The sequence below is a fragment of the Ambystoma mexicanum genome, chromosome 3p, assembly GCF_040938575.1.
Source record: "Ambystoma mexicanum isolate Mex_15411 chromosome 3p, UKY_AmexF1_1, whole genome shotgun sequence".
Lineage (NCBI taxonomy): Eukaryota > Metazoa > Chordata > Amphibia > Caudata > Ambystomatidae > Ambystoma > Ambystoma mexicanum.
Window position 1 is genome coordinate 1,261,840,230 of NC_090925.1, and position 24,235 is coordinate 1,261,864,464.

The window sequence follows — 24,235 nt, forward strand, 5'->3', positions numbered from 1 at the left end:
ATTTGAGAAAAAGATTGCTTGAATTGCTTAATCGGACCAGTAGAGAGAATTGCTTCTCAGCCAAGTAAATAGAAGCATATGACTCCATTCCTTATGAACACAGGTTGTTCAGCAAGACTGCCTCAATATTTAAGACTATATTCATGCCTGGGATCCGGACGATGGCTAACGCCAAATGGCTGCAGATTACAAGATGGGAGCTTCTGCAGACAATCGATACCACCATAAAGGGATTCAATTCTAACAAAGAGCTGAGGGCCATACGACTGATGACCCTGCAGAACAGATATGTCCTTGACATGATCACAGTGATGGAAGGAGGAGTTTGCGCCAAAATCGGGCCTTCATGTTGCACGTTCATACCTTCTCATGGCGAGAATAGGACCTTGACAGAGGCCATAACATTATTAACAAACCTGCATAATAGAGGACATTGCAGATGACAGTTAATTTACCTCCATATTCTCATGGATTCTGCAGTGGTTGGCAAGCATATTCAAGATTCTTGCAGCAATATTGGTGATGGTGATATTCGGATTCTGTGTTATCAGGATAGTGATTGCCCAATGCAAGAAAACGGCAAAGAAGGAGGTAGGAAAGATCATGATCGATGTTGAATCTGGACCCAAGGAATTGACGGATAAAGATGTCAGATAATGTATACAGGCCTGCATTATAGCACCTGAAGGAACGAAGTTCCTGTATCCAAAGAATCAGAAGTATTATGTGGGATGATAGGTCTATTGTAATCCGAATGGACAGTGCAACTACATGACCTGGAGTATAGATGAGCATTTTAAATCAGCCTGCACCCTGAGGAGTTTGATGAAGATCTGGACTCCGAAGAAGCACATCAAGTGCAAATATCAAGATGTGCAGACAGTTGAGGAGGTGGTCGAGGACTCAATCAGCGGGGGCAATGCAGAGTAGTAGCTGCATGCCTCTGCAGGAAATCCCGCCCCCCTACCTCCTATATGTTGGAAGCTTGAGATTGTCCCAGGTTTGACCCCAGCAGTTGTGCCAGTACTGCAGCAGATATTTGAAAGACGGTATCCACCGAGAAAACCCTATCATAATGGATCCTCAAAGAGACGACAACGACAATCTGAGGGAGGAACTCCCTGAAGGAATATGAAAGTGAGCAAAAGAGAAAAGGTAATAAAATCTTAAGAGACGAGCGTGACGCCCCGAAAATACTGGCTGAAAAGAATGTATGGATCTTACAGAAACAGATGACGAAGAGAATCCAGTTAACTTTCATGTACGAAAAGAAGATTGCACGTGTGTGAAATGCAGCAGAAAATCAACCGTTCAATAATTGTACAGATGCTGAAATGCAAGTAGACTAAGTGATCATAAAAGCTGGCTATATGTAGTGAATAGACTGCAGGCAAAGCCGCCATTGTATAGAAGCTGCACATTGGATTCATGAATTTAGTAATTCCGGACCCATGCAGAGGAAAGGCGAGAATTGTGTTGCAGCATGAATAAGCTGAGATTGTGTAGGCGAGGCTGTCTGGCCTGGTATCAAAACTGAAGCAGCCAAGGTATGTTATCTATTCTGGAAAGCAGTGAATGTGCGAAGGATGAATTATCCCTTGTTAAGGTGAAAAGAAAGAACACCAAGAGTGCCACAAAGTTTTATTAATTTAAGACATTTAAATGCTGCAAAATGGTCTAAATTGTGGTCTACTGTCAGGTGACCAAAGGATGGAAATAGAGTTGAGCTTGGAGTCTTAGAACACAGAAAGTGAGAGCCTGCTCCCCTGCTCCCCATATATTCCCACAGAAAAGGATACTTTGCAAGGCCAAGTTCAAAGACAATCTTCATGGCAGAAGGCATGGGTGATGAGAGATGTTGGGCTAATTGGGTGGGGAGGTAAAGTCAAGTCCACCTCCTGGCACTGGGGTTTGAGCTTACGTGCTGCTAAGTTAACCGAATGTTCCAGACATGGCACAAGCGTGCCAACCAATTGTAGAGGGCCGTATAACAAAGGGCCTTATAGTGTGAAAACCAATGATAAACCATGTACTTAATAGTGCTAAAGCTTACATGTTTTTAGAGGTGGGCATAAATTGTTGACCTGACCGTGGGCCGCCAGTCATAATCCTAGTCCCTATGCAATTGTAATTGATGTACTATTTTAGCCTTCACGAAAGGCTATGTTGGCCTAAAGGGTTAAATACATCTAACTAAAGAGAAGTGTTTACAGAGTTCTACTGAGAAAAGGGATAGTGATGACCCGCCATTTGTGGCTTTCATGAATACCAACCCTAATAAAAGGTCACAAGGGTTCGGGGGCTGGGGGGGGTAAGCTGGATAGCTGCACGCTGAAGTGACAGAAGCCAAAAAGGAGATAGAAGAACTGAAGACAAGTACATTCAAAAAGGTTACGGCTGAGAATCTAAAAGAATGCCTGAACTTAATAATGAACACCACCACTGATCAAGACACACCTACAACTTTAGTAGACTCATTTTACTATTTTTGTTCAACTCCATGCTAGACATAGTGGCCCCAATTAGAAGTAAACTAGTCAGAGCGTTTCCCATCAAAATCTGTACACTCACGAGCTAAGCTTAATGAAAAAACTGAAGTCAAGCAGAGACAAGATGGCTTAAATGCCCTACTGTGTCTACAAAAGCCATCTGGAAAGCATTAGACAAAGACTATAAAAATGCCATCTGTGACGCAAAGAAAAACTGTTTTAATAGACAAAGGAATCTACAAATAACACCAAGAAACTCTTTGAAGTTGTTATATCTTTGGAGAAAGCTGGCACCTCTTCTGCTCAGTTGACACCGACGGACCAAGACTGCCTTAACATTCAACAGGCTTTCAAAGCTAACATTGGTAAAGCTTGTGACTAGATTAAGCAGCAACTAAATAAAAATCCTACTGTGGCTGCCATTCCTTGTGTCTCTGCTCAAAAGGAGACATCTGCCATATTTTGTTTTACTCCTATTTCCATCACAGATATGCCAAACACGCCATCTTCTCTGTGTCCCTCTCAATGCTCATAAAATGTGGTTCCCCCGAATCTCATTTTAGAATACAAAGAAATGTTTGCCCCGTTCTGTGTTAGATATGTGAACTCCTAATTTTTCTGTAACCAGGTCTTTGATTTAATAAAAAAGGTCACTGTAACACTGTTAATTTAAAAACCTGGTCTCGCCCAACAATTTACGCCCTATTATAAACTGTAATTTCCTTTTCAAAATCTTGGATAAAAGTGCAACCTCACAACTCCAATCTTTTGTTGAGGCTAATGATATTCTTCACACCAGAAAATCAGGTTGTCGCCCATTCTACAGCACAGAGACAGCACTTCAAGAACTCCAATCACATATGCTCAACATCAAAAAACAAAGGGAATGTCGGCTTACTTGTCATTTTGGATTTAGCAGCATTTGCCATTGAGTGGGTTTGGTCCTTCTTCTCGTACAGTACCTCCAAAGTTTGCTGGGGCGATGCCACCAAATCCTAGTCTCCCATATTATGCAGAGTTCCCCAGGGGGCATGGATTTCCCGTTTCTCTTCAATCTGTACATTAAATCGATCTTAATGTGTTTTGCACAAATTACGCCGACGACACACAGTTGGTTCTGGAATTGTCAGTAGATTATGACCTGAATTCCTTTTCTCTACAAACTATTTACAACCACATTGAAACATGGATGAACTGATTCTTGATGTGCCTTAACAGCCATAAAACTGAGCTGTTAACTTTCGGTACGGCTCATGCCTGTTCCAAACTTGACTCTAGATATGTGTCTTTTTCCATCAATAACTGTCACATTCAAGTATCTAAGAAAGTTAAAACACTAGGCTTCCATCGCAACTCTGCTCTAGAGTCTGACTCCCATGTTAATCAGACTGTTAAAAACTGCACCTACTACCTGCGATTACTTAACGGTTTAGCCCTTTTTTCTCTGAATCCAATTGCTCTTGATATGATATGGCATTTATAACATGCCTATACACAAGTGTTTCAAGGCACAACAAGGCAAGCAAGGGGAACCGAGGTAAGACAAGACGGCGATTCTACTAGGCTAGGTGTCATTGAGATCGCGGGGGAGTGGGTAAAGCGGAAAAGTGCCAAGGGAAGGGGGAGGGGACTTTGCGGTACATAGGATAACAGTAAGATAATAAATAAAGACAATAATTAAAAGTGCAGCTAGCAGGTGGCGAGGGTAAGTGCAGACATGAGGAGTCAAGTGCTAGTTGGGGCTGTAGGGATACAGAACAATCCACGAGTGCAAGGGTTGCCAGGGGGCCAGTGCAGGTGTGCAACTTGCGGGGAGGGGACCTGGGCCCGAGATCAGAGTGGAATAAGGAACAGTGCAGTTTCAGATTCAGCCAGCAGATCAGCAGGGGAGAGAAAGCAGAAGCAAAGAGGAAAGTCTTGAGGTGCTTCTGTAACTGGAGATGGTTCTCCGCAAGTTTCAGAGAGGCCGGGAGGCTGTTCCAGAGGGAGGCCGCAGCAAGGATAGAGATCTACCACCAACTTGCTGCTTGGAGAAGTGACTGACCCTGAAGGAGTTGGAGGTGGATGAGCGAAGAGCTCGAGTGGGGAAGATATTTAGGAAGAGCAAGTTGAAGGTATTGAGGTCCCAGACCCCAGAAGGCCTTGTGGACAATGCAGAGGGTTTTGAACTTAATCCTCGCCGCCACAGGGAGCCAGTGCAGAGATTTCAGTTCTGGAGAGATACGATCCCTGTGCTTGAGGCCAAGGACAAGTCTCGCAGTCCTGTTTTGGATGAGTTGCAGAGGGCGAAGAGTAGAGGCAGGTAGATTTAGAAAGAGGCTGTTGCAGTAGTCCAGCCTACAGCGAACCAGTGCTCTCGAGACAGTGAGCTTCTGGGGGAAGGAAAGGAAGAATACCTATGAGGATGTGCAGCTGATAGTGTGACGACTTAGAGACGTCGGAGATGTGCGGAGATGAGGAAAGTGTGGAGTCGAAGATGACCCCAAGGTTTTTAGCCTCACAGGTGGGAACAGGAGGAGGGCCAAGGGGGGCCGGGCAGAGAGTAACGGGAAAGGAGGGAGCAGGTGTGCCGATGAGGAGAATCTCGGTCTTACTGGCATTGAGGCAGAGATCATTGGCGACGCACCACTCCTGGATAGCAGACAGTCAGAGATGAGAGAAGAAGTGGCGGAAGGAAGCCTGAAAATGAGTTGGCATCCGCATAGAACTGATAGTTGGGTCAGAGAGCGGCAATGTGGTGGGCAAGAAGGGCCAGGTATTGGTTGAACAGCCAGGGAGAGAGGTTAGACCCCCGGGGAATAGCACAGGTAGAGATGAGATGGAGGAGAGGAAGCACCCAACTCGGACCTGGGAGGGTCGATCGGAGAGGAAAGAGATCAGCCATGCCAGGGCCTGATCGGTAATGCCCAGGTTCTCACAGAGACGGTGGAGCAGGATGGCATGGTTATCCGTGTCAAAGGCAGCAGAAGAGAGATCAAGTAAAATGAGGACACAGGGTGTGTTGGAATCGAGGTTGGAGAGCAGGTCTTCATGGATGTTCAGGAGAGCAGTTTCTGTGCTTCTGGCAGCTCTGAAGCTATACTGATGGTCATGGAGACAACCAACAGATTCCGTGTGAAGATTAAACTGGGAGATGGCCAGCTTTTCCAGGGGTTTGCCCAGGAAAAGAGTGATGGGGATTCGGACGATAGTTAACTGGGCAGGAAGTGCCGTCAGAGGGTTTCTTTAGAAGAGGATGCACAAGGGACTGCTTCACGGGGAGGGGAAGACTCCAGTGGCAAAGGAGTGGTTGCAGAAGTCAGCCAGAGCAGGAGCCAGGGTGTCACTGTGGTTCTTGATAATTTTGGAGGAACAGGGGTGAACCTCTTTTGACAAGACTTTCATAGATCAGACTTGTCTGGAAACCTCGTCTGAGGAGAACAGGGGAAAGGCAGAGAAGGAGGGAGGAGAGGTGGCTGCAAAAGGGCCAGAGGAAGAGCAGGGGGTAGAGGGAGGAGGGGAAGAGGAAGAGAGAGGGGACAGGATGTGATGAGTTTTAGAGATGGAATGAGAAGCCAGGGTCATGAGTGTCTGGGAGGGGACAGGAGAGGTTGCTCCGGCTACCATCCTCTCCAGGTTGGATTATGGTAATGCAAGTAATAAATAAAACCACTCAGGCTTGCAAGTATTACAAAATAATGCAGTGAGGATTGTCAAAGGGAAATCCAGAAAAGACCATATCTCACATAGCTGGCAAGACCTCCGCTGGCTACCCATCGCGGCACGATCAACATTTAAAGCTGCTGGGCTTGTGCATAAGTCTTTATAAGGCAACGCCCCTCGTTACATAAAAAATCTTGTGACTAAGTATGATCCTACAAGAACACTGCGCACCTCTACCTTATCTATGGACAGGACACCAGTCTTTAAACTAGCAAATAGTCTGGGAAGATCTTTTCCTGGCCAAGCAGCAAAAATGTGGAATTCCATTCCTGAGGACCTAAGATCGCAAAAAGATGTAATCTGCCCTCTTAAAGTCCTGTCTGCTCTGTTGTCCTGTGTTTGTTATGGTGCCTTGATACTTCTGGGTTTCCGCTGCCTTACAAATGAATAGAAATAAAGACACTTGGTCACAATGGGCATCCCATGAAATTATGCAATGGAACAAAGGGGTAAATAGTTAAAGCGATGCTGTATATGTTTCTAGAATGTCTGACTGAGGATATATTCTGAAGTAACGTGATGGAAGCCACTATTGTTTTAATCCCAAAGGTCAAGCCACCAGACATGTGCTCGTACTGTAGACCAATGAAGAGGAAGTGTTGAATATTGCCCCCACTCCAGTCGCCCCTCTCCGATTGCCTATTGAGTTCACACCAAAGTATGTGACGTATGAAGAACAGTTAAATCACCGGAGAGCAGCACATGGGCTCTGCCCAATACCTATCAGTGTAACAGCACCTATTAATATAACAACACCTAAGAAAACCTGGACAGTAATGTATCCATTGAAAAAGCCATATCTACATTTTATACAATATGATGGTTGTTTGAATGAAATACCCGAAGAAGCAAAGAAGATGACCGAAGATGACTGCTGACATCATAAGAAATCGGACTGACACACATATAGAAGATATGACCTAAGAATACTGACAAGAGACGAAAGATAAAGGAGATACCACAAATAAGTGACAGCTTGGGCTGAAGATGAAGAAACTTATGCCACATACATGATGAGGATATTTAGTTAGTTTAAACGTATACAGATGCAAGTAACTGCAGGAGGCAAAGAAATTGTGAAGCTAGCTTATGCTTAATAGTCAATAGATTGCGGCAAGTGCCAACGTTTACAAGTATATACCTCAAGAAGCACTTTATGTATGAATGCAAGTCCACTATGCATATGAGCAGAATTGAACAAAGGTTACAAAAAGGCCTCAAATAGAGTGTGTCGCAATAAGAAAATCGATACTCGAGACAGAGCAAAACTCAGCTAAGGATGACCATGCCAAGAAGCCAAGGTCTTATCTGGCTGGAATATGCTGACATTGGATACAATTAAGGAGAGAAGGGAACAAAGGATCCTGTTCAGAAAGGTCACAATAAGCCACAGACGTCAGAGAACTGATAGAATTAAATCACATATACGAAAAGACTCGGAGAAAAGCCAATTTCACGGTGTCCAGTCACGTGACAAAGACAGGCTGGAAGAGTGAGACTTTCACACCTACGCATGGAACCCCACCATGTCCATACTCCTTAAAAATTCTCAGAGCACAGAGCAGACTCAAGGCCAAACTACAAAACAGTAATTGACACATGACTATTGAGGTAATGATTGATTGTAGCATAATTGGTGGGAAGCTAGGGTGCAGATAAGCTTCTTTGCACCTGGATGTTCTTTCTGCGTGCTGCTAGATGTAGGTAGTAAAGTATGAGTGGGGTTGATGCCAACCCATTCACAGTGGACCATGTAATCTAGGGTCCTATAGTGAGTAGAGCCAACGGGACGTCGTACTTTTAGTGACATTCATAGTGGCCATTTTGAAGGGAGGGCTTAGTTGCCCCACCTGACATTGATTATCCAATCCCATTTCCATGTTACCCAATACAGACAATACAGACATAGTACCTATATTAAATTACCTTCCTATAACCAATCAGTTTGCATGTTAGGTTTTTAAGGTTGCCACGTAGAATGACGTTAGTACGTGTGCAGGTTGTACGTTGGCAATGACGAGTTTTTGCTATACATATTGTGTTTTTTCTAAAGGTAAAGAGAGCGAGAAGATCAAGCGATTGCTGATGTTCGTTGTACTCCCCGTTTTATGAACTTGTCATTAAACGGACCCACGTGGCCAAACTATTGAGTTGTCTTAATTATTTTGATGCATGAGAATGAATCTGCATCCCCATCTATCTCGAGGGTACTGCTACTCATCTTAAAGGCCTGTTTGGAGATCATCCAGTTCACCAATCTTTTCAATCAACAGTGAGACCTAGATTTTAGTTATTCATGTCCAGTCAGCTTTTATAGGTTATTCATGAATTATACATCCGGTTCAAAATGGCTGCTTCCTAGAGAGGTCAACCAGGCTCGATTTCCCACAAAAGTGGCCATAAATCCTGCTGATTTACTCAATAGGCTTCTAAGAATGTTGTGTCTCAACTCAAAACATTTGATTGGGTCGACTGGAGCTTTTACTGAGAAAGGTCTTTTGCGTGTATGATCGGTACAGTTCCCAGTTTAGCTGGGAATGGAGTGAGACCATCATTGTTAGGGAGAATTCTCTGTAAAGGCTAATTTCCCAAACCTAGCGAGTCCCCCAGCAGCTTTGCTGGATATTTGGTGTTTATTTTTTTCTCCTGCTAATAGTGAGACTCTTTCTCCCACTTTTAGGCATGATTTGAGAATGTCCTTTGACTGTGAGTGTTTTTTATGAGCTATGGGGTCTTTTACTCCATAGGGCTTAATGTGTTTTTGGTATGTGTGTTAAACAGCCAGCACCCTCAGTGCAGTAACACAGGGGTGTCATAGTGACCCCCAAACATAGACTCCCTACCCTGGGACTGACTACTGTCTCCCAGGGCATGTAAAGTCACCATTGGCTTTACTAGTCTCAAATTGTGAACAGAACCAGTACAAACCATCATATTGTGGAAGTACAGGTAGGGGTAATTCGCTTGCCCCTGGGTATGTTTTCCAAGGGGGCACTGTCCAGTCCCCCCTTGTCGAGTTTCTGGCTGGTGGCAGTGGATACCATGCAAAATATTCCACCAGAATATTTCTTATGGGATTTTCCCATTGATTTTAAACGCACCACTTTTTGGTGCAATGTTAAAGATACCGCTGGGTTATTTATTTAATATTAATTCCCCGGTTGGGTCTTTTTGCCAGGACTCGGTTTTAAAATGGCGTTTGTGCTGGCCTCTGAAACTCTAACCCAAGTCGAGCCCTTTGTTCCACTTTTTGGCGGGCTTCTGCACAGAAGCCCTCCAAATGGTGCCACTCTGTCTGGGGTCTACAGGATGTGTGGGAGGGGGATTAGACACCCTGGACTGAGTTGGCTTGGTCACTCAAGTCGCACTCTTGTGTGATTGGCCCAGTGGTGAGCCACCCGGCTCACCACTTAGCATGTTTGAGTGACAGCTAGGCTGTTGAATGGAGGTTTTTCTGCATAAAAGCAGGGCTTTGGGGACTGGAACTTGAGAAGTCGCCATAGGACCTGAAGAATCCAAAGAGGGGAGAAGCTGAGCCATCTACAACGACGACACCACCGGTGGAGCCCTGCTGTACGAACTCACCACTTCCCCGACGACAGAGGAGATCTTCTTCCCGGAGAGTCTTCTTCCCTTCGAGCTGGTGGAACCAACCAGTTAGCCTTGTTCGCCTTCCTGGATGCCTCGTGGTCGAATCACCCGTGCCAAGCACCCTGACGGCCGGATAGCCATGCTTCACCACTGACCGCGAATAAGTGTCCTTTTAATCGGGAACTCCGCGGTTGGTTTCTTCCCTGGCAGTGCAACGACTTCCAGCTTTCTTCCTCGTCGAGATCATCTCTTCCTCTGGTCGAAGCCATGCCTTGCACCCGCTTCCAGGAACGACTGCCACCGCTGGAGCTTTCTCACCATTTCAGGTACTGTGTCCCGCCTGGTCTCCCTTGCAACGGATTGTCCAAGGTGTCCCGTAAATCCTTGACTTTCCAACTGGGTTGACCTCAGACCTGCTAACTTTGTCTTTCTGAACTACTCCAACCTCTTTTGACATGTTCTGCGAAGACTTTGAGTGCATTTCCACTGTGTGATCTTAGGCACATTCCGCCTTGCTCTCTCCAAGAGTGGGACTGGCCTATGAACTTTGGCTCTACAGTAGACTCTGCCTTTCTTGACTTGCTGTGGTTTCTTAAAAGTGGTGGTACTGTGTTATTTCCATACTCTGCCTTTTCTCTCCCTTTTTAACGAATTATTGGAGTGCCATCTAAGGTTACGCGCTCACCTCTGTTTTGCTAATAAGTGGTGTCTTAACCTAGACTTGTCGAATAATTAACTAGGGAGGTGTATATACTTATAGTGACTGTGTTTGAACGTGCTTGATATATTAGTGCCAGTGTATTTTCATAAGTGTGTTTTTAAATAAATAATTATATACTTTTAATACCAAAGCTCTGATCAGTGTTTGCTTGTTCTACTGTATTTTTAGCCCTATTGTATATACTCTATATACTGCCTAACTCTTCTTCAGAGAAGTCTGACTGCTCAGCCACAGCTACCAGGTAAATCTGGGTGGTGCAGACTGCTACCAATTGGGTTTACTGCTTACTCCTGTGGTCTTAAACTTTTTGCAGCGGTCCCTAAGGGAACTGCACAGGTTTCCGCCTAACAATTCTAAGTAGGATCCGCTGATAGAAGCACAACACACCTTTTAGTAACTTGAATTGCATTGAAGTAATTGCCATAACTATCCGTGGTACTTATCTATGACCAATTGTTCATTGTTTTGCTTCAAACATCATTTGTGGGAGAAACATCCCCTGAAATGAGAGGTACTCTATATAGAATAGTCTCCTTTCCCAGATTTATATTAATTGTTCTAAACATACTTGTGATGATAGGAATGGAAGACTTTCAGAGAGTAAATGCGAAAAATAATTTGGCATGACCAGACACCTCTCATCCCAACACTGTATCACTCAGTGTGGGATGAGGGGCTGAGGTTACCAAACCTTCCGCATTAATGCTGGTCATCTCCATTGGGGGTTGCTAATGAATGAAAATACAGAAGTGGCTGTTAACAATGGCCAATTGGAGCTAGCCGTACTTGGAGATGGAGTTGATGCCGAAAATATGGGTGTCTAGGTACATCTCCGATACCCTGTGATACCCTGCAGTATCTATCTAGCTAAGATGGTGGGTGAGGCCTGGAGGCAGAGAAAACGTGGACTAGACTGGAAGTGCAAACTGACATCATTGACACTGTTGTATGGCGCTATATTTCGAAAAGAGGAAGATTTCTTAAGATGTGAGAAGCAGGAATGATAAATGACTAAGATAGGTGACATTTTACATTTTATTTGGGGTTCTTTGGCTATCACAAAATTCCCGGAAAAGGTCCTCTGTGAACTCTAGCATTGTGGGCTATATGACCTAATTCCAAACTGGCCCTTCTGGGAATCTGGGAAGATGGTGAGGCCACAATAAGCACACATTTGCTGAACACACTCTTACTAGCGAAGGATGCCGTAGATGCTTGCAAGTTGTCTTAATGGAAGGCAGTACTGGACAAAATCATGACTTCTGACAAAGTTGTGTTTTACAACAGGGGCTGTGCAAGCAAGTTCAAAAGGTTCTGAAGGCTCTCTGAGGTCCAGAAATTAGGATAGGCATAAAAGAATGGGCTGGGTAGAAAAGTGGGTATTAAATGATGGGTGTCAGTTACCAACGGAAGGGAGCTGGTGTAATATTTTGTCTGTGCACCATATATAACAGAACCGTCCGATCTTTACTACAATGAACTTGTAAAGATGTGTTTACTTAGCACAGCATTAATGAACTGATGATTTTATGAAATGCCAATATAAATATTTTACAAAAAAGAAATAGCAGTAGTTTACTCTTGATTCTCATAGGTTAATTGTTACTATCTTAAATGAGTTCAGCCAGTCATTTCTGCACTAAGATGTTGTCTTCAATCTTTACAAACTCTGATTTTCTCTTTTCACAGGTCTACCATCCCTTACCCTGGGAGCCAGGAGGAATATGAGGTATGGAATGGTTCATTTTTATTTTCCATGTGCCCTTTTGTCTGAGGGTTCTGGCAGAGGGGAACACACACAGCATGGCACCTCCTGAGCAGAGTGGAGTCTAGTGCCCCTGTGAGGTGGAATGTGTGCTGTAACAGTAGACTACACAACCCTCCGAAGGGAATGTTGCAGGGAGTTCTCCCAGTTGAGGGATCTTGACTTCAGTACAGTGCCAAACCTGCTTTTAATTGAGCGTGAGCACAGCAACCTTTCCAGCCCCAGAAGAGTCCCCGGTCTATACCACTCCACGGAACCTTTTGCAGCAAATTGCGAACACATTCGTTTTTACATTCACCAGAGGCGGCCTGTGGGCTGTACTAATTCATAGGCAACTGTGTCAGCAGAGAGAACGTAGCATCTTCCTCATTGCCTGATGTGTAGGGTCCTGGATTGGATGACTGCACAGGTACCCCTGTGGTATTACATTGATAAAGCCCCTGGGAGAGACCTGTGCTGTACCACTGCACAGCACCGACTCTAGCACATTGTAAGTGCAGCAGCTCCTGTATCCATTTGATGTGATTGCAGGAGAGGTTTGTGTCTAGCATATGCCTCCACTTCGGCCCCTTAATATTGTGTGACTGTGGCAGTTTACACAATCCACGGAGAGAGGGAGCATAGTACCAGTGACCGTGCATGTCTGGTACAATGCAGGGCACCAGGTTTTTTCATATTGCCATCATGTATGTGGTTTTCAGTCGTTTGTAAACAGTTGTGTGCTCATATTACCACTCTAACGGTCTGCTTGTTTGTTCTCCACATTCAGGACTTTCTGCACAAGCTGGTCCAAAATCTATTTGCTGAGGGCAATGACCTCTATCGGGAGGGGGACTTGCAGCTTGCCCTTGGTCAGTACACCGAGGGACTTACTGTGTCTGAGTATGGCACGTCTGATGGAGTAACCATGGCCCTGGAGCTTGACTGCAAGCTTTACATCAACCGTGCAGCATGCTACTTTAACATGGTGAGCCACCCAATCAGAGCTGGGCTTCCTGGACTCTGCTGTCTATTTTTTTTTAAAATATCTGTTTTTTGTGATCCGCAAATGAAACAACAATACATAGAAATACAACAAACCAAGCAACCATACAGATCACCATTACGTTTTTTTGTTATTAACTGAAACCCAGACCAGAGAACCCCCCCTCCGCAATCCGCAACGAAGGAGAAGAGGAAGGGGTGGACTGAGTAAGATAGTTGGAAAGAGCCTTGTCAGCCCAAACAGGAAACAAAGATGGGCCCACCAAAAGAGAAAGAAAGAACCCTATAGAAGGAATACCCCCCTCAATCACCTCCTACTCCCCCCTCCCCCCATCCCAGGCATCCAGGTTTTTTGAGTAGTCGCGGTCATACGGGCCGCCAGTCATGACCGTCTTTCTCTTTGCTTGCAGACCAAGCAGAGTGCTATGTGGGTTGCACTCAAGGGCTGGTGCACTTACAGGGTGCTTAAACCTAGTTGGCTACGGGCTAGCTGTAATGTCACTCACCATACGGGGCGCCTCCATTGTGTGGGTCTCATGGTTGGGTGTTCGTAGCTGTGTTGGCCCTTCTGACATCTAGCCCCACCCCCCTCACCCCGCCCTGAGTTTTCCTGTGTCCCATCAAAGAAGCTCAGAAAGGGAAGCCACTGCTGGTCAATGAGCGAGTGTGATTCCATCACTAGGTCAGTGAGGCTGTCAGGATCCAAGATTGGAAACATTGGAATCGCTGGCGGTTCCGGCAGTGAGTGGTCGAGTCCTCACCCAACATGGCGCCGGAGCTTATATAATCTGGCCCCGCCCACTTCTCGGCGCATTGAATCTGTTGTTTCACTCTCTCAATGCTCCGACTTTTGGATTATCGCCATCCCGTGTATTACTCTTCTAGTCTTTATTCTCCTTGTTCCTTCCCTGTATCTCTTTTCCTCTACCTTTTCTGTTGTCTTCGTGCTCGCTAACTTTCTACTTTTTGTTCAAGGTTGCCGCCGCTAATTCTGGTACGGTGCCTCTCCGCTTCCCTGTTCTTCCCTCGCTCTAACTTTCAATCTACCTTTTTTCTTAACGCCACTGCTGCCTGGTCTACATCCTTACTCCGGCCGCGAGGGTGCTTCTTCGCACTGTGCTCCGCGTCCGTGAACAGGAGCTTCCCAGCTGGTCTCGCTATCGGCTGTTCTCTCAGCCCTTCTGTCTGGTGTTGTCTTTCTTTAACGGGCGCGGAGGCGCTGCGCTTCGCCGCTTCTGCGTTCCCTTGAGCCCCTGTTGCTAATCCTACCTTCCTGCCTTTTCGGCGTGCTGCCTTCCGGCGGGTTGTTCCTTTCTGCTCCGCCGTGGTGGTTCAGCGCTGCTTCTGACTACTTGGGGCATTCCTGCTTCCCTATCCCTGACTTGGCACAGTAGTCCCTTCCTGTTGTATCTAACTCCTGTGTATCTTTTCTTTACTATACCTTCCCTTACCTACCTTTCTCTCAGGGTCTGATACCCTTCCACTCCGTATCTTGGCATTTGCTTCTTGGATTCCTGCCTTCAGCTACACTGAGTACGTCATCATACCTGGTATCTTGAAACTGCAACCTAAAGATCTGTACCATCTAAAGGACCTGTCTTCTGAACCCATCTACCGACTAGGGTTTTTTCTGCCTTCGGGCTTTTTCCCTAGAGCTGAGGCTGGCCCCCTGGGGTTCCCCGGTGACAGGTCCACTCCTCTGTCAAGGTGGCCTCCGGAGGGTCCCGACCTTACCTTCACGAAAAGAAGACCAGAACACCGAAAAGCAAGGGGCCAAGGGCTAAGGAGAAGCCCGGCAAGATTGAGACGGACCCTTGCGAACTTACCTCGGAGGAGTCGGGTGAGGAGAAAGGGGATGTGGACTCTCCATGTCATATATTTCTTTTGCCTTTCGCAGCCATTTGTCCCTAGTGGGCAGGGTCGGACCTTCCATCTGAATGTGACACACACAGGGGCCGCTAGGAGGAGATTTCTGGACATGTGCGGGAGAAGGCAATACCTATCTTCGATCTTCTACAACCCAAAAAGGACTAGTAGGGGGTTGAGTGTCTATGTATTCCTTCCACTTGATAAATCCAACCCAGGATTTCTTTCCAAAAGGTTTGTATGTATGGACAGGCCCATCATTGGTACCAATACGTGCAGACTTGCGTGCAACCCCTCCAGCAATAGGGAGAGATCCCCTTGTACATTTTTGCTAGTCTTAGAGGAGTGAGATGCCATTGCATGAGGATGCGACAATTGTGCATTTTGTATTGTGTGGCAATAGAGGATTTCCATACTGCCCTATAGATAGCCTCCCAGCCTTTCTGGTCATCCTGAAGTCCTAGCTCAGCGTCCCAATTGGCTTTCACACTGGTGGGCGGGAGGTGTCCTCTGTTTGTAAGGGCACCATATATCTTGGCTATGAGACCTTTGGTGCCTGTATGCATATTTAAAATGTCCTTGAATGAGGTCAGCGGGCGATGCAAATGACCTTTCCACTTTTTATCTAGAAGGACCCCTTTTACCTGTAGGAATGGTAGTGGGTTAATTTTAAGTCCCTGTTGGGCGTTTTCTAGCTCGTCTTTAGTTATTAAAATGCTGTCCCTCCACATTTGTCCTTCCCCAACTAGACCTTGTACTGGGGTTGGAAGCGAAGAGGTTCTGCGATGGAGTCTCTAATCGGGGGGGTGGGGGGGGGCAAAAGCAGCTGAGAGGTGAAGGCCAGGTGGTTATCCTACCATGTTGCTGTTGCCCTTGTCCCAGATGGTCCAGAGTGCCTCCAAAACTGGGTGATTCCTAGCTCTCTGCGGAATTGCCTTGTGGGGGTCCCACAACCACTCCTCCAGGGTTACATGGGCAAAGAGGCTGTTCTCCAGGCTTACCCATTGTTTGCTGCTTTCTTCTCTTATATGGCTAACAAGGATACGCAGCTGAGCCACTACATAATAATCGTGAACGTCTGGGTAGGCCAGTCCCCCTTTTTCCTTTGGGAGAACAAGGGTGCTGTACTTAATTCGAGGCCTTTTACCCTGCCAGTGGAATGCGAGTAGTTTTTCCTTCGCTCTTTTTAAGTATATGTTTGGGAGTACAATAGGAGGGGACTGGAACATAAAGAGGAGACGAGGAAGGACATTCATTTTGATAGCAGTAAACCTACCTGCCCATGTGAGACCTAATTTACTCCAGTTGGTCAGGTCACTCTGTGTGGCTGCCCAGAGCGGCTTGTAATTGGCCTGATATAACTCACTTAAGGTGTTGGTGATCGTGATCCCTAAGTATTTTATACTAGACTGTGCCACCTGAAGACCCCAGGTTTGCACGGGTAACTGCTGCTGAGCACCCACGTCCTTAAGGGCTAGGACTACTGTCTTGCCTCAATTTATCCGGAAGCCTGATTGGGATCCGTACTCTTCTATTTCCTGCAGTAGTGCAGAAATGGACTGCGCGGGGTTGGCGACATAAGCCAGTATGTCATCCGCGAAAAGGGCAAGCTAGTACTCCACGCCATACCTGGCCATCCCTTGAATTCCACTATTACTCCTGATATTCTGTGCCAGTGGCTCCATGACCAGTACATAGACAAGTGGGGAAAGGGGGCACCCCTGCCTTGTCCCTCTTGTGAGAGTGAACTGGGAAAAAGCAACATCATTCACGACTACTTTGGCACTGGTGTTCCTATAAAGGGCCTGAGCCCCCCTTATCCACTTTGGACCCAGGCCAGCCTTGTGAAGGACATGCAACATGAAGCCCCATTCGACTCTGTCAAACGCCTTCTCTGCGTCCAGAGACCAAGGTTGGTTCCACTTTCGTGGCGCCGAGAGAGGCTATTAAGTCCAGAGTTTTGCGGATGTTATCAGCCCCCTGTCGTTCCGAAACTTACCCCGTTTGATCATTGTGGACAAGTCAGGGGAGGACCCCGCTCAGCCTCCTGGCTAATATGCTCGCGTAGATTTTCGGGTCCACATTCAATGGCGTAATGGGCCTGTATGACCCACACTCTAACTTGTTTTTCCCCTCTTTGGGAATAACGATGATTCGTGCTTCCGTGAAGCTGGGCGGCGCAGTGCCCAAGGCCGTTATGCTATTGAAGAGCGCTGCTAGGAACGGAATCAGTGCACCGCTAAACCGCTTATAGACGGCAGGCGTGAACCCAGGCGCACAGCCTGCTTTCAGAAGGGAAATGGCCCGTTTCACCTCTTCGACACCAATTAGGGCGTTCATTGAGTCCCTGTCTGATATAGACAGAGGAGGTAACGACACTTTAGATATATAGTGCTCCGTACTCTCTGCAGGGGGGTTTGAGTCTGACGCGTAGAACTGCTCGTGATATTGGGAAGAGCATGCAGAAATGTCCACGGGGTTAGCCAGGACCACGTTCGCTGTTGGTTTAATTTTCAGAACCGCTCTGCTCTAATATTTTTGCTTGACAAATCTTAAATGGGTCAAGGCCTTTTCTTTCCATAATTCCTTCAATTCCTTCCTTAAATTGCCAATTTCTGCTCTAGCTTCTATTGCTGGGCCCTTTTCTCTAGATAAAGCTTTTTCCTTGTGCTCAATTGAGCTCTTGATTTGAGACTCCTTCAAGCGTTTCACTCTCTTAACTGCTGAGCCTCTGCTGAGCCCAGCACGATTATTAGGTCCCTTATAGTGGCTTTTTCAGCCTCCCAAACTATAGAGAGGGGGAGGTCTCCTGTGTTGTTCCTAACAAAAAACTCACAAATCTGTTTGTCTAGCGTGTCTTTAAAGAGCCTGTCTTTGAATGAGTCGTTACAGATCCAGCATCTGCTTACGGGGATGTTTTGACCCAAGGCTATGTCTATTGTGACCATGTCATGGTCAGGCCAACCTCTATGGCCGCTCCCTGGAGGAGGTGCTCTAATCGCCCCTCTAAGAAACTATAATCGATGTAGGAGTAAGTTTGGTGTGGAGGGGAATAGAAGGTGTAGGCTCTACTTTGTGGGTGCTTGGCTCTCCATGAGTATCAGTTTGTGCGACGCTGCGAGACGCCGGAATGAGCCATCGTCTGGGGTGGGGGGGGAGGGCCCCCTCCATATATGATCTCCAGTCCCAGGTTGGGTCCATAATCTGGTTGAAATCCCCACCCCCCACAAATCACATCACCCGAACCAGTGCTGTTCAGCTTATTAAAGAGATCTCTGCTGAAGGGGAGTAAACTGAGCATATTGTGACTGCAGCTGATCTTACGGTGCCTTGGACAATAAGGTAACTGCTGAATCTCTTGTGACATGAGAAGTCTGCAAAACAAAAGGACCCCGGTTTAGCATGCCCACCCCACCTTTTTTCCCCGGTCCTGATGCCCATATGACCCCTCCTAAATGCCTGCCCCTCAGGTTAAACTTGCTACCTTGCCTAAACTTCGTTTCATGGAAGAACAAGACTTCAAGATTCGAGTTTGCGAGCAATAGGGACAGCATGGACCTTTTTTGAGGCGAGTCTAGGCCCTTCACATTAAGCAACCCTATCCGAATGTTTTCACCCATCGTCCCTCATGTGCTGATCTTAGTCTTGGCCGGATAGCATGGTGGGACACTGTTGTGCCCATGCAGCATGCCTTCCCCGTAGACCACTATACCTATCCCCACGGTGCGACTGGACACCTGACAATCCCCCCCCCCAAATCTCCCCCCACAAGGAAGAAGAATAGAAAAACATTAGAGATAGTAAAAACACGTTATAATAAACTTTGCGTCACTGTAGACGCCCTGGGTTCTTACTCAGGGGCCACACAACGGGTGTCGCCCAGATAACCCTCTATTGGATAAGTGTGATTCAACCATCAAATAGGCGAAGAAGCGATGTCAGCTGAAAAAATAGTGCCCAGCCCGGCATCTATTGTTGTCTTGCTGATCGCGTTTCTCTTACTACCTAAACTCACTGTCCATGGACTAAACTGTTCTATAGTGATGTCCTTTCTTAATTGATTCTCATTTAAGCTCCCTGTGTCGGGCTGCTTTCAAGGTATGTTAAGTCGCTGACATTTTTTGTCTCCCTTAGATTTGCTCTTCTGCCTACAGGGACCGGATGGCTGCTGGGCAGATTCTGATGAGGATGGCATCTCTTCATTTTCTCCAGCCCCTGCTCGACCCTGCAGGCTCCTCAGAACACCTGCCGCTTCATTTTCTTCCCCGCCCTGGGTGAAGGCTAATGCAAAGGGGTGGTTCCACCTGTACCTCGTCCCGTTGTCTCGCAGCCATTGGGTTAGGGGGTGACACACACTCCTTTGGGCCAGTGTGAACGCTGACAGATCCTGACAGATCCTGATAGATTTTAACCTTCAAGCCTTCAAAATCTATCACGTTCATCTCCCTTGCTCGTTGAAGAATGTCCACTTAATGCTTGCAATGATGGCACCTGGCCAGGACCAATCTGGGTCCCCACGGGGGGGGGGGGGCGCCCTCTGGACACTTCGAACTACAGCTGCAGTGACATGGGTGCAGGGTGCATCATTGCAATCATATCTTTGATCTTTCTTTCTAAAGAGGCTTATGTCTCGCCGGGGGATTCTGCAAGTCCCTGGATTCGTATGTTCGATCTTCTTACCCTAATTTCTAAGTCGTCCAGTATCACCTCTAGGTCTTGATTCTTCTGTTCCAGCTCCTGAAATCTGCCCTCCGTCCTCATTTCATTTATGTTGGCTGACTGTTGATAGTTCTCAAGGGCTTCGATCTTGTCCTCTATTCTGTGGACCTTCTCCTGCAGCACACTGACTGTGGATGTTATTGTGGTTCAGAAGGCACGAATCTCATCTAGCAGGAGACGGATGTCTGCTTCGTCGAAGTCTCCTGATCCCCCTCCCCCGGTATTGAGGGTTCGTCCGGAGGCGGCAAAGAGCCCATTGTTCCACTGTCTCTTCGGAATTCTCAAAGCTTTAGGGCTGTGGAGGGGGCTAAATTCATTTGTGTTAATAATAATTTAGATGTTCTAAAATGTATAGTGGCATTTCAAATGGATTGTGTCCTCCCATGTATTCCTCAACTTTTTGACACCTGTTGTCCAGCCTCAGCTGCTTCGGATAAAGAATTCTCAGCAGAGGGCACTGTGCGTCATTGGCATCGACTTGATGTTCCTCGAGGACCTCAGTCGAGGATGATGTCACCGAAGGCATATAAATCACACGCAGCGCCCGTTGGTTTCAGTTCCGTTTTTCCACAACAGCGATCGCTTCGAAGAAATATGGTGCGCTTCTTCACTCTTGTGACATCTTTGCTATTTCGAGATTGAGATGTCTTCATCATTGACACCAACAACATTGAAGTCCCATTTCAAAAAGTGTTGGGATTGCAGATTGAAATGTCTGGCCGTCCACCACCAAATCTGTTTGTGGTGTCTCGGGGTAGACCATGACACCTCTGACTGCTCCATGTGCCAGTCTATGACTGGAAATGCCTTGAGGGAACGGAAGGAGAAGCTGAAGGTAGGCTGTATCCCTAAATCTCCTAGCTGAACCTTGAAACCTTCGACTGACTAGTCGAGCGGGGACTCTCCTTGGAGAAAGAAGACCAAGCGGTCGAGATCGAGGAGTGGCTCACACCACTCTTCTTCGTCGTCGGATACTTCCCCAGAGAGAGTTGCTTGTCCAACCAAAAATTCCACTCCGGCCGAGTGGCATGCTTTCGCAGCAGAAATGCTCAAGATATTCCAAAAACAAAAGTCTCCAAGCCATGCTCCTACCATGCCTTTGAAAGAACCCGGGAAGGAAAGGACTCATCCTAAATCCTGCGCGCCCTCCAGCCCTGAACGAAGGCCCGATTTGCACCGTGCGCTCTCGAGGCCTGGTTCCATTGAAGACTCATCGAAGGATCAGTTGAGCCACAAACGTAAGTTGAAGTCGTTGACGCCAATCGATGCCGGCGGCAGCTTCGATGCCAGCCAAACCCTCAACATCGACGCTGAAGGCATCAACGCCAGCTGCGCCATCATTGCCAGGCGAGCACCCCAGTGAAACCAGTGGCGCTGATAAAGAAGGCCTTGACGACTACTCCAGCGTCAAAACCATTACTGTCAAAACCCATGATTCCTGAAAAAACATATGTCCCGCTACCTAGGAAAGAATATTTTAAGTCTTACTTCAACCTATGAAGAGGATGAGTAGTCTGATGAAGATGCTCCATTTGGCCTACAATATGGTACGCAGAAGATCCCAGAGGGTTTCATTGCAGAGGATTCCAGGATGAGGGACCTCTATGATAACCTGCAGACTCAAGTGGGGTGGATACCTCACCTGAATTAGAGTTTGGGAAAACCAGAGGCTGGGGAGAATGCAGATGCATCCTACAGGCAAAGGTAGTGGATTACATGGGTAGGAGTATACCTCATTACCTTACGAACAAGATGACCTTACTGACATTCTAAACAAAGGTCCACAGTCGGATCCCATTTTACCATTTCACATTGCCTTGCAGAAAAGGAGAAAAGGGTGGCTACGAATTGGGAGACACCGGAGACCAATCCGGCTGTTAATAAAAACTTGTACAAGAAGTACCGCCCCTCCAGTAGTGGCCCCAACTACCTGTCAAAACACCCCATTCCGGAGAGTCTGGTGGTGCAGGCAGCTATTGCGACATCTAAACAAGAGGTGTAGCCTACCATCCCTCCAGATAGGGACGACAAGCGAGTAGATGGATGGGCAAGGAAGGTATTTTCTGCAGGGAGCATGGCACTGAAATCTGCCAACTCCACTAAAGGTTTACGTTCACTCTATGGGACTGCATTTCCATGGCGGCAGAGCACATTCCCAAAAAGAGGTCACACTTTCTCAGATCCTTCAGGCCCTCCAACTCCAGGATTGGTTGGTGTCATTAGACCTTCAAGATGCATATTTTCATGTGCCAATCCATCTCAAGCACAGAAGATACCTGTGTTCGCAGTTGGTGTTTCATTATCAATTTCGAGTTCTGCCATTTGGGCTAACCCCCGCCCGACAGTCCTCACCAAACTGATGGTGGTGGTGGCAGCGAGTCTCAGGAGAGGGGGATTCACGTCTACCCCTACCTGGACGATAGGCTGATCATGGCGCATTCTCCCGAACAAGCTGTAGTGAAAAAGGAGAACCTGCACCCCCCTGGGACCGGCCCTTAGTGCAAATAAATCACTCCTAATCACCTTCCCACACAAGTAAGGTTATACGAAGCACGATGAACTCAGTCTGGAAGAAAGCCAATCACACAGAATACATGATGCTTGCATTTATTTCTATAGTGTCTAATGAGAACTAAGTAGCAATTTACAGTAATATGGGAATAAAAGTGCAAGCTGGATAATATCAATTGTCAGTTATAGATGAATATGCAATTATCTTACGCTCCTATAAAATGTAGATGACGATACGATCAGATCACACCCAGGACCCGTGCCGCTACAGGTCCCCGGCTCTCCTCGAGAGAGGAGGGGAGGACTGGCCAAGCCCCCCACAGTCCTACACCAGAGCGGGGATGTGATGCTAGGAGTCTCAGACCTATATATAGTGCACAGCTGGTCGTCCAAACACTGTTCCTCTTCGTCCACGCGTCTCACCAACATCCCAGGATGAGTCCCTCCCTCACTGGCCCAGGTATAGTTCTCTTATTAGGGGCTGCACGTCAATCACTATGACGTACCAGCTCTTCGAGAAGCTTCTGGGCTCATCCTTCCGGGCAGTAAACATGTTTTCGCCTGGAAAGTTACAAGACTGGAAACAGCCAGTCTCGGCTCCCAGGCTTCGTGCATGTTGTTTTGGCGAAGGCCTGGCATTCTTGTGTTATCAGTGCATCTGACTCACAGAGCGAAGACGAGCAGAGCTGTGCAAAGCTGTGCCTGGCTCCCAAGGGCTACGTAGAGCCTCTTGCAAAGGCTAGATGTTTGTCTTCATGAAGGGCCTTTGCAGTTAACCCCTTACAAGCATGTGGGCTCACCTAGTTCGAGAGGCCTGGCTGATTTCAGCATTTTTCCTCCACGCTTCAAATAAGCTCTAGTATACACAAAATAGCTCAGTAGGTTCGTGCAAGTGCAGGTTACTGCAAGCGCCTAGAAGCTTATCACGACATTCCACCCCTTTCGAAGTGAGGCCTGAAAATGCTGACTCTGTTCCATGATTTAAAAGCATGTAGGGTGTGCTGTAGGCCGATTTTAAGCGTTTTTCTAGCACAGTCATTCTAGTATAAAGGAAAGACATTCTGCGCAAGAGCCCAATGAAAATGATGAGAATGAATATTAGGGAAATCGGCAGCCACAGCAATGGATGCAGCATTATATTAAGCATCTTAGTGGAGGAGGGAGACCATCCAGTGAATACATCCCACCAGTGGTGAGTAGTAACTGATTGCAGATGGTCAGCAGTTTTGATTAATTGGTTCCCGTCTATCATCAGCTTGCATTCTGCAGAAATAACTGAGGTAGCTAGCGTCTGGAAATCTTTCCAAGCAGTTTGGGCAAATTGTCTAATAGCTTGAAGCCGGGCAGTAATCACCCCATAGGGCAGAGTCCAGTTAAGCAAATGCGTGAGCTCTGCATGCAAAATAGTGTGAGACCACCGGGTTAATGAATATAAGGTGTGAGTAACAATGTCTAAGATAGTCACAACGTGATCTACGCAAAATACTTGAGGATTCCCTAATAACCAGTAATTGTTAATAAGCAAGGAATGATTAGTAACTACGCAAGCTTTATGCTGATCTATTTGGAAAATGTCAGTCCCATTAATGTGGTATTGCATCCAGGTGCACTCCCCTGCTACGGGATGCATGCATGGGTCAGGAATCCTCCCTGTTTGGGGACACACCCAGCCCTGATCCCAGGGCATGCAGGTGTGACTGTGGATGGTGTAGTTTTGGCTGTCTAACCATTCCCCTCGTATTCGTGGAACCCACCAAGAACCATTGATTTTCATAGGCAATACTATAAAAGGACACCATATTTCTAAAGCATAAGCGGTTCTACTAACTTGCATTAAAGCATGGCATATGTTATTCATGCAATCAAAAGCAAGCGGTTTAATCCATA

The 24,235-nt window shown here is 46.7% G+C and overlaps 1 protein-coding gene across 3 annotated transcripts in view; it reads left to right on the forward strand.

The window, feature by feature from the left end:
• Positions 1 to 24,235, forward strand: part of ZC3H7B (zinc finger CCCH-type containing 7B) — a 1,285,355-nt gene that overhangs the window by 332,330 nt on the left and 928,790 nt on the right. For all 3 annotated transcript variants that reach the window (XM_069652753.1, XM_069652751.1, XM_069652754.1), the window contains exons 5-6: positions 12,193 to 12,232; positions 13,038 to 13,235. In XM_069652753.1, the coding sequence (XP_069508854.1) occupies positions 12,193 to 12,232; positions 13,038 to 13,235 (238 nt within the window). The remainder of the gene's footprint in view (positions 1 to 12,192; positions 12,233 to 13,037; positions 13,236 to 24,235) is intronic.